The following is a 12,073-nucleotide window of genomic DNA, read 5'->3' as shown; positions in this document are numbered from 1 at the left end:
ATGATCTTATATCATTGAATTGAATTCAAATATAATATTATCCTTTACAGTAACTTACATGTAAACTATACTGTACAGATGAGCGACATCTACTTGCCCGCTTTTTTTCCTTTAAATGTTATCCGTAGGAAATAAATATATAATATTAGCAAATTAATTTTTAACTGAATGGCTAACTACCTACTATAATTTACCATAAATTAGTTTTTTAAAGGAAACTAATTATTTTCTATGTGTTCTGAGAATTCATAAAGCCAACAGAAAAAAATAAAATTAATGTGTTAAAAGACTTACGGAATTCGTAAAATATGTACTATAATTCATATTCAATATTCATACATATATTTCAAAAATACAAAGTATAAAAATGTCTATAAATTCAATTACACAGTAAAACTTACGGTTTTTTTTCTAACATAATATGTTTTCTGTTATATATTATATAAGAATACATTATCTAATTTTTTTAAGTACTCAATTTACCAAAATGTATATATGCTAATATGAAATATGTATTTTTAAATTGCGCCATTAAAAGTAATTATAATAATAAACACAACTTACAATATATCCTCTGCCTGAACTACAATTGCTACTCGCCTGTAAAACAAAACAGTCGTTAATTATGATTAAAAATTAATAAAATAGACATTTGATCTTACATCACTGAATCGTTCCCTCGAACTTGATCGTCTTTGACCACTCTGACTAAGCGAAGAAGTAGATACCTTATTACCAGATGGTCTTTTAAAGGATTGAACAGAATTTGAATGCACAACAGAAGCATCATTGTCTCCACCTTCACTGTCATGCTTTAAGTCCAACGACGAAGAATCCTATATAAATAATAATAAACATTCGTATTAGTAAAATCATAAATAAATATTTTATAGAGATCAAAGCTTAAAAATGGGGGTTTGGGGTTATTTATAAAACATTGGAACTTTCTACAATTTATATGTTTGTTTTCTGATTTACCTTATTATGATTAAAATTATTAGGTGTTGTCGGAGGACTGGGAACATTATATTCTGTTTTGACTGGCGTGACTGGAGTACTGGAATTACTGTCGTGGTGATGATTATTGTTATTGTGGTTATGTGCATGATTTCGGTGATGCTTATGATGATTCCGATGTAAAAAGCCTTGAGATGATGGATCTAACCCAAGAGTCACTGCGCTCTTCACCAAACATTGTTGCACACAATTCTAAACATATAAATGTCAACATACATTGATTAAGTAAAATTATCATATAAAAGTACGAAGCCTTTAATTTTGAATCACAAAACAAGCTTAACAATTTTTATTTAATCGTAACAGTCAATAAATATTATTAATAAAAGTTAATTTTTAAGTGATTTTTGAAATTATACGAGCCAAATTTAAAAAAAAAATGTTTCCATCGATAGGCAAGTATCATTAATCATTGTTTACAATATTAAACTAAATTAAAACAAAATATCTTCAAAAAATTAAATTTTTAAATTCTATCTAACCATATCAAAATAAATAAAATCATATTAAGAGAGCGCCACACCCGCATGAGTTGTTTCCGTCTTATACACGACACACGTACGACTAGACACATTTTCGTTACCAATTTCAAATGTATGCTGTTAGTTTTGATATTAATGTGAATTGATCTAGTATCAAACGAACATAATCTGTAGTGTTCTCGTGTTAGTTTTTCACGATATTTTAATTTAATGAATTATAAATATGAAAACGACCATCTCACTTAAAAATTAAAATATCAAAAGAAACCAACATGAGAACACAGTAATTTTCTTACCCAACATTTCGATAAAAAGTCGATTCACTCAAATATCAAAACCTCGATAAAAACTAACAAAATACTATATTCTTTTCTTTTGAAGATTTTTTTTTTTTTGTTTTTCAATCCGGAGATTGGTTTTTAACAAATGTTTCACAATAAATGACTTCTCCATTTTTCTCTATCGTTCGCCATATTTTTAAGCTCCCTGTAGGAAGTGACTCCTGCATCCTGCATTATTTGACTAATGTATTTCGTCCTAGGTCTTCCTCTTGATCTTGTACCCTCTATCATACCTTCGATTATTATACTATGCAGTTCGTCACCATGCCTCAACGTGTGTCCTATCATCTGCCATCTCCTTTTCTTTATGGTGTCTATCAGTGTTCGTTTTTCCTCTATTGTTCTCAGGATATCTTCATTTGATCTTCTATCAGTCCAACTTATTCTCTGCATTTTCCTCCAACACCACATCTCGAGAGCTTCTAACATATCTTTTTCTTTCTTATTAATTGTCCAGGTCTCACTTCCATATAATGCCACACTCCAGACATATGTTTTTATGAGCCGTTTCTTCGTTGCTATGTTCATATTTTTTGATGTTAGTATTTTTCTCTTTTTAAGGAATGTGTTCTTTGCTTGACCTATCCTGCTTCTGATTTCTTTAATTGATTTCCCGTCGTCTGTTATAATGCTGCCCAAGTATTTGAAATGGTCTACCTGGATAATTTCTTTGTTTTCTAATGTTATATTTATAGATGGTACGTTTTTCTTGTAGCATACTAAGGTTTTGGTCTTAGCTGAATTTATTTTCAGACTATATTCTTTAAACGTAAAATTCATTACATTTAATGCTGCTTGTAGGTCTTCCTCAGATGTTGTGAGAACGACTATATCATCAGCAAAGCGAAGCATGGTTATTAGTACCCCTCCTATTTTCACTCCGATTCCTTTTTGTTCTAACCAATGCTTTATGACATTTATTGCTTTTTCAATAAATACATTGAATAATGCAGGGGAAAGTGGGCACCCTTGTCTCACACCTTTTTGGATTCTAGCAGTCACTGTTGTTGTATTAATGTTGATAGTGGTTTCTTGTTCTTCATAAATTTTTTTTATAGAGAATACGTCTGTCTTTAAAATCTATCTCTGTTTCTTCCAAAATTTTAAAGAGACTTGTCCAATTTATGCTATCGAATGCTTTTTCTAGGTCTATAAAAGCCATATAAGTGATTTTTTGTCTCTCGATTTGTTTTTCAAGTATTACTCTCAGACCTAAAATAGCCTCCCTGGTTCCTTTGTTTTTCCGGAAACCATATTGGTCGTTGTCTAATCTAACTTCTATCCTTTTACTTATCCTTTTACTTACAATTATTGTCAGTAATTTAGCTACATGCGATATCAGGCTTAAGGTCCGAAAATTTTCGCATTGATTGGCTCTTGGTTTTTTTGGTAGGATGACTAATCTACTGCATCCAAAATCTCTCGGAATTATTCCAGTCTCGTATATTTTACATAACAGTTCGTACAGAGCGTTCTTTATTTCACCATCTGTCTGTTGTAGGAGTTCTGTGTTTAGTCTGTCTGGGCCTGGTGCTTTGTTTTTCTTCATTGTTTGAAGTGCGTCTTCAAATTCTGATTTTAGGATCCTTGTATTTGCATTTGGATCAAAGTCACCGTCGGTTGGGTTTTCGACGAGTAGGTCATTGTTTTCTTCTTCTCTGTATAGTTCTTCTACGTATTCTTTCCATCTATTCGCTATTGCTATTTCATCTATGAGTAAATTTCCTTCTTTATCCTTTACGTGTGTGCATTGTGACTTTTTTTCATTAAAGTAACGTTTGATGAGTTTATATGCCTTGTCCTGTTGATTGTATTTCATCATATTGTCTATTTCTTCACAATTCTTTTCGATCCACCTTTCTTTGGCTTTTTTCGCTTCACGGTTTATTTTATTTCTTAACGTCTTATATTGTTTTTTACTTTCTTCATCTGTTTTGTTTTTAAACAATCTTCTTCTTTCTATATCTTGAACTATTTCCATTGTGATCCATTCGCTTTTCGGTGCTGGTTTCCCCCTAATTAATACTTCTTCTGCAGACTGCGTAATAGATTCTTTTATGCAACGCCACCTATGTTCTATATTATTACTACAGTCATCTGTCTTCGGCTTGTCTTTGGTATCAAATATTTCTTTGCATTTCTTTTCGAACAGTCTTCTTGTTTCTGGTTGCTTTAGTTGACACAAATTCCAATCAGGTCCTTTATTTTTTGGTTTTTCTAATTTCTTAAACTTCAATACTGATTTGATCATTACCAAGTTGTGGTCACTGTCAATATCAGCTCCTGGGTAAGATTTGCTAGATTTGATCTGGTTTTTGTATCTATTCTTTACCATGATGTAGTCTAATTGATATCTGTTGATATCACCTGGCATTTTAAACGTGTAGCGTCTTCTTTTATGATTCATGAATAAAGTATTAGTTATAATTAAATCATGTTGTCTACAGAATTCGACAAGACGGTCACCTCTTTCATTCCTTGTTCCAAGTCCATATTTGCCAACTTCTCTGCCGTCTGTACTTTCACCTACAATCGCATTCCAATCTCCCATGATAATTAAATTTTCCTTACTATTTGTTAGACTAATGAGTTCTTCTATCTTTTCGTAGATTTCTTCTACTTCTTCATCGTTCGCTTGTGTTGTGGGCATATATGCTTGTATTATTGCGATGTCATTGGGGACAGATTTTAATTTGATCATTATCAATCTATCATCGTAAGTTATGTAACTTCTCACACATTGTGCCCATTTTTTATTTAGAATAATGCCAACTCCATTTCTTCCATTGTCACCGCCGGAGTAGATGACTCTGTAATCTCCCGATATAAAGTCACCTTGACCATTCCATCTCATTTCACTTATTCCCAAAATATCAATTTTGAGGCGTTTCATCTCAATCTTAAGATTTTCTAGTTTCCCTGTTTGTAACAGGGTTCTGACATTCCATGTTCCTATCATACTACAAGGATTTCGCTTGGTGACGACCTGAGGTACCTTGTTTGGCCTCCTGCCGGGAATGACCTCTCCGATAAGGTCGTTTCCATACATGTTATCATTTATTGTGCTGATCATTTGTTATTTGACTAAGGAGATTAATGTGGTGGTTTCCTCTTGCCTTCCACATCGCAGTGCAGTGGCCGTGTTCATGGTCTCCATGCACGCCCACTCCTTCCACCTGGCTATAGCTGTACCTGCTTACGAAGCATTCACCTATAGCCAGTACTGAAGGCGCTGCAGCTCACCTTCAGGTCCATTTTAGTCGCCTCTTACGACAGGCATGGACTACCGTGGGTGTATTCTGGCCCCCTACCCACAGGGATTGAAGATATTCTATAATAAAATATAATAATAATATCAATTAACAACATAACATATATATTTATTAAATTAATGTAAATATATAATTGTATGTATACATTTTACAAACTTTCCATAAAAAGTAAGTAGTGAGATAAAACTAAAATTGGAAATATTAAACATGTATACATTATAAAAATATCATAATAGATAGGTAAAAGTGTATAACTAATTTTGTACACATTTTTCTAGAAAATAAATTAATTTCCCGCCATTATCACACATTGCTGTATTTATTTCGATATCTTCGATAGTGCTGTATGCACTACATCTAATAATATAATAATAGGATGTCTCAGGTGTTGATCATCTTCTACTTCTTCCCACCTCTCTTCTAAACCTTTTAGGATACTCAATAACTCGGGCACGTGCCGTGATGTTCTTTTCTTTTACATTTCAGTCAACAATTCAAAACGTTCATTTAGGGATTTTTTTTTTAGTTTAACAAGGAATTTAAATTTTAAAATTCGGCATAATTCTGCCACCATAGGCGTGCGCAGACTTTATTTGCAGGGTATGCGGCTGATAAAATATGCCCCTCTCCCACAGATATAAATGATCCTAAAATTAATGAGCATGACATTTCATCTTACACTTTTGGTTACTAATTTGTTCATGTGCTCCCAAGCGTCTGCCCGAAGGGTATGCAAACGCATAGGGTAAACGCCCATGTGAGTGACTACACTCGATCTCCATATATTATTATATTATGTGATCTTATGACTATAATAGTATAATATATAAACTATAGTTTCTGCGAAACAATGCAATGTTACTTATTGTTGTTCAACGTGTTGTCTAAAATTAATAGTCAGTTACCTATAGACTATTGCCGATGATGACCGACTTGCTAGATAGGTACTCAAACACGGCCTATGACTTTAAATTGCTTACATATACGAAAAGGTATATCGGATATACGACGTGACGGCCTAAAGCACTCAATCCGCCATAACCATAAAGTCTGGTCGGGTATTGAGTTAACCGTTGATTACTGACAAAAATTATAAGGTACGATGATGTAATACACGCAATACGAAAATGTCACAAATCTAATTATAACAACGACGACAATTTCCACAGAGACACTAACTTAAACATAAGCAACTATTATGTATAATAATAAAATTCGATAGAGATAATTAGTGCGGTTGTGGTAGTTTTTATTTAATAATTAAACCAACTTATTTTATTATTATGTTGGCTGGAATTAAGTAAACAAATTAAAAACTGTACTGGCTATTATACACGTATTTGCATTACCTATTATAACGAAAGTATGTTTATTTTGTTAAGTGTTTTGTGACTCTCGGTTATTGTAATTTTGTACATAGTTATTAATTCTATTTATTTTATACTCATACTTTCATCAAACATGAATATAATATTTTTATTTAATACTTTTAGAGTCAATTTTTCGTTTAAATAGTTGTTTTAAGGAAATGTATTTTAATGTTTTCTTATTCAGTTATTGCAGGGAATTATTTTTCAGATACAAGAATATATCATAATTATAAGACACGATTATATAATTCAGATGTACTGCTTTTTCTTAATATACAAATCATCAAGCTATGGTTTTATTGAAAAAAAATTAAACTGGATTAAAAATGGTACGTGAATAAAATTTTAATTATATAATTAACGTTATAAAGCTTTGCAGGATAAAAGAAAAGCAATTGACAGTTATAATAGTGGTAGTAGCCAAACTAGCCAGTACAGGTAAGCTATAAGTTTAATTTATTTTTAGAAATAATATGCGAGCTCAGCAATCTTGATGAAATCGATTATTCTTTTTTCTCGTCCGGAGCCGAATGCTTCTTTGAGTGAGGTATTGTTTATATTTTATTGTGTTCGGTCTTCTTACACATAAGAAGGAATGTGTGAGTCTAGTTTGTCCAATGCGTACTCTGGTAACCATGATTTCCTCGTGTCGTGTGAACTTTATTACTGAGTTTGATCATTTTTTAGTAGATGATAATTTTATTTGTTTAAGTTTATTGTTATTGTTGGTTTTTTTTTTCCAGGAATAATATTATTAACTGTAATTTACAACAATTAGCTATAAGTAGTATACAATAATAGTAGCTACCTACTATTATTACATTTTTTATTTAATGTATAATCTAAATTATGTATAGGTAGAATATAATATTGCCGTGTTAAATTCAGTATATAACTAATTATTTATTTTGTGTATATAGAATACATTTTTTTTGTAATTGTTTTCTTTGGTCTCGCGTTAAGCGTTTTAAGGACTTTCGATAACGATATCCACGTTTTGAATTTAATACGGTACAGGAGACATAGGGAGAATTGTGGTTAGCAAAAAGATACATTATTAAATCATCTTTATATTTATATCAATCTGCATTATTATATTGGCTAAAACAATGATATGACATAATAAATTTCTTACGGTTTCTCAGTTTGTCTCATTTGAGTTGGCCGGCAGTTCATTCCCATTCTCCTCTTTGTGGAATAGGCCTACATGGGGACACCACAATAAAAAAAACGCGCCTCATGCAATACCTCATGTGACATTAAATGCGACATATTATATATTGTCATCGTTTAATAAGCTAAGGTGGTGTGGAAACTTGCAATACATTACATTACAGTCTGCAGTAAATATGCTAAAATTACCAAACTAAATATTTATGGTTTTTATTAGAGAACATAATCCTATAATTTATTTTATTGTACAGTCGTTGTAGTAATAATACATATCAACACGACTAACTAGTTTTCTTTAATATAATATTATGTATACACGATTATGTTTTCAGAATTGAGAACCCCTAATACCTATATGCGTCAAATTATTCAATAATCATAGGCGTGCGCAGACTTTGTTTGCACTGTTTGCAGGGTACCTATGCAGCTGATAAAATATATCCCTCTCCCACAGATATAAATGATCCTAAAATTAATGAGCATGATATTTCATCTTACACTTACTAATTTGTTGATGTGCTCCCAAGCGTCTGCCTGCAGGGTAATGCAAACGCATACCCTGTGCGCACGCCTGTGTGTGCCACTGAGTAACAACTGTTTGCTACCTGCAGTGTAAATTAGTCTATTAGTGTATAATAATTAGACTCTAATTCAAAGATTGTGCGGTCGGAAATTATTTTAGAAAATGAGTAAATACCTATTATTTCTATTGTTTAACCTAGAAGCTGAAAATCTATTTTCAATAATTACACAGTACCATGTACAACTCTCATAGTACGAATGTTTACATGTGTATGATGCATACTACATTGTAATAAAACATTTTCTTACTTACATAAGAATGAATTAGGTGGTGCAACCTAATTAATCAATTTAAAGGAAGCTAGGTGGTAACGCAAAAGAAGATACTGGCCTTCGAATCATTTTAATCACACTCATAATATGTGGGTCTCAGTTATAAATTATTTTACACAATAATACATTTCAAAATTTTTTAAATCTTTTTTACATAATTTATTCTAACCTGGGCAAGAACCTATTTAATTTACAACAATGAGTGCTTTAAACGGTGTACAGTGTACACCTTTTTCAGAGGGTAGTAAAAACGATTGCTTACATTTGCATATTTACGCATACATACGTATCCTGGTCACGGTAAACAAAACAAGGGTATTGCCCAATTATAAAGGTATCGTTAACTGGACAGTTTTTAAATTTATTTTTAACATAATTAGTTAATTTATTTCTTAAACAAAAAAAATCGTTTTTCAAGTGCAATAATTTATTTAGCTTTGAAAAATATAACAACTTTAATACCTATTACATCATACAATTATTTATAAGATGATCGACGCAAGGCGAATGCATTAACAACTAACCTGTAGCTTGTTTACATTTTTAATTTATAATCCGCGTTCCTAATAACTTCAAATTTTAATGAGTTTACATTTCAATAATATTTTATTTTTTAACGATTTACCTTTAAAAATCAAAATATATAAGTTGTATAATTTGAATTTATTTTTCAAGTGGCATTTCAGTTTAATACTTTAAAGCACGAATTTAGCTAAATATATAGGACTAGGTATTAAAAGCGAAATAACTAATTAAACTGATGGCTGAGTGAGAGTTTCACTTAATCGTTATGACTTATTACCACTTACTAAATATTATATTGTATTCATGTATTGACATTTTATAATAAATAATCTTATTACTACTTTGTCTTGTTTTAAATACTAAATCACTTTGTATATCTTTTTAAATATTAATGTAATATGTAAATATACTAATATATAATGTACTGTTACATCCAATGGCCATAGACGCCGCGGATAGTTGTTTAATAAAAAAAAAAAAAAAAAAATAATCTATCTATATATTTTATATTTTACATAATATCAAAATAAATAAACTACAATTTATGTATTATGTTTACAATCTTTTATCGTTTTCTTATTTTATATTTATGCGATGCCACAAACAAAAATATTGTTGCGTTATGTGACCTTTGAGGACATATAAATTTGTATAATCAGTATTCTACAATTTGATTTTTTAAAAGGTTTAAGATAATGAATTAACAGTATAGGCATGTAATATACAACTCAACATCTACATTAAAAAAAAATCAAGTGTTTTATTTATGTTATACATACTTAATTTATATCCTACTTCAAAACTTATGTATTATGAGAATAAGGTCCCGAGAGTATTTTAATGAGGGTAGCATATTTGTTCACACTCAGTCCCCACTGAACTATTATAAACATATTTTACAAGTGCTTAGGGTCGCATATATATTTGAAATGCCGGCTGCAATACGATTGCGCGCGGTCCTTACCAACGGTACCTAGGTGTATGATTGCGCGTGCTAAATTATTTTTGCTTCTAAACAACGTTGCCAAATATACAGATTATAGGTGCAAGGTCCGATAAGATTCCAATTGTGGCGATCAGGACGTTATTTAATACTTATTATTGCCGATATCAGACAAAGCTTCTATCACTAAGAAGTAGGTTATTATATTTTATATCATACTTTTATATTGGATCTTTTATCTTTATTGTAAATTCCCTTTCATTTACGATTATACCTAAACTATGATCTCGCAGTGTATGTCTATACGTATTTACTGAAATGTCAATTGTGTTGTCAACTGAAATGTCAACAACATATACCTACGACAAAAACAAATTTTTTTATAATAATAATTATTTTAAATTTTAATAATAAGTTGACAACGTTGCATCCAATTTCAGGCACAATCGTAAGCTTTAGAATAGTCAAAAGCATGTTCTTTGTTATTCCGGCACCGCGCGCAATCGTATGCCCAAAAAAGTAAAACGCGCACAATCGTAGTCCACCGGAAATGCCATACCTAACGAAGTAACGAATACTTGATCACATTTCTTTCTAGTTATTTTCTTAATAAAACTGTAATTTATGTTTGAAATTTAAAAAACAAACACAAGTGGTTTCAGCAGTTTAGTTTGCCATGTATTGCATTACATAAATATACAAAAAAAAATATCTCACAATAGTTTTACTTACTAGTGTTGTAAAAGTTATTTTCATATTATAAAATATAAGATATAACAATCGTAAAACTTTTAATCAAAAAATACGAATCCATAATAATTTAAGGTAATATTAAATTAAACGAATTATACTTTTACGTATTTTTGTCATACGTTTTAAAATGATATACCTACTAAATAGATCTATGATAAGTTGATAATATAATCGTTTAATTAATTAATCAGTTGCTTTATTGAATACGATATTTAAAACATAAATTTACATTAATATTTACGCATAAATACCTGACTTTAAATTATTATCATAGGTATAATACCATTCTAAAATAATAAATAATCAAAAAAAAAAAAAAAATTGTAATATAAAATATAATATTTCACTACTTTTAAATATTATTTAAAAACATAATACGAATATACGTCATATATCTGGTATCAATCATCTGATATTTTTATAAAACCATAACTAATAGATTTTATTAAATTATTACATTAACTCATATTTTGTACAAAGCTAATACTACATTAATTATAATAAACAAAATAAATAGAGCTGAAGGTAATTGCAGTTTTTGCAATATCTACTATTCTAAATTCTTATTATTGATGGATAACAAGGTTTCCATACTTAAAATAGTTTGATTGCATTGGTGGAAGGTCGACAAGAATGCAGACTAACAAGAGTATGGATTTACTCGAGTTCGGCTTAATCATGAGTTAAGTCAGCTAACACACGCTAGTTAATATGCAATGAATAAACGAACAGAATAATTTTACGCGTACCTACCTATATATTCAACCCAGCAAAAAAATTGCTCAACATTTACATTAAGATTCTTCTTTCTAAAAAAAACCTGTCTTGTACCAACGATGTTTAACGTCTCGGTTACGCACATAAAACAAGTCGTTATAAAATATAGCATGTCAAAACCTAGCCCAACAGTTATGTGGAAAAATATAAATATTCTAGTTGGTAAATTGACTTAATATAATTTAAAGCACCAATGATACACATAAAAAGATATTACGAATAAAAACTTTTGGGTTTCTCATATTTTAAGCATAAGAGATTTTTGACTTTTAATATTTGTTTATAACTGAAAATTGTTATGTCCAAACAACAAAACAACATTAATAGGCATAAATGCACCACTATTAGTATAACGATGAGCGTTAATGACGACGGCGAGGAACTTAACTAATCAGTAACTGCAGGATCTTGTAGATTTTTCTAATTACGAAATCTGACGAATTTTTAAACCTTAACATAACGACAATAGGGCGCGAATCGCGAAAATAAACCACTGCTGCAGAGAACAAAGAAGAAGCACCGTAATCATCGTCGTCAACACCACAAACGCGTGTCTAGACTATCA

The 12,073-nt window shown here is 30.5% G+C and overlaps 1 protein-coding gene across 2 annotated transcripts in view; it reads right to left on the bottom strand.

The window, feature by feature from the left end:
- Window positions 1–12,073, bottom strand: part of tay (tay bridge kinase) — a 38,512-nt gene that overhangs the window by 19,543 nt on the left and 6,896 nt on the right. For both annotated transcript variants that reach the window (XM_015512844.2, XM_015512842.2), the window contains exons 2-4: window positions 979–1,209; window positions 663–836; window positions 565–600 (exon numbers count right to left, since the gene is read on the bottom strand). In XM_015512844.2, the coding sequence (XP_015368330.2) occupies window positions 565–600; window positions 663–836; window positions 979–1,209 (441 nt within the window). The remainder of the gene's footprint in view (window positions 1–564; window positions 601–662; window positions 837–978; window positions 1,210–12,073) is intronic.

This window comes from Diuraphis noxia, unplaced genomic scaffold, assembly GCF_037042655.1.
Source record: "Diuraphis noxia isolate RWA-SAM2 unplaced genomic scaffold, SU_Dnox_SAM2 contig0004, whole genome shotgun sequence".
Classification (NCBI taxonomy): Eukaryota; Metazoa; Arthropoda; class Insecta; order Hemiptera; family Aphididae; genus Diuraphis; species Diuraphis noxia.
This window is presented reverse-complemented; position numbering and strand designations above follow the sequence as displayed.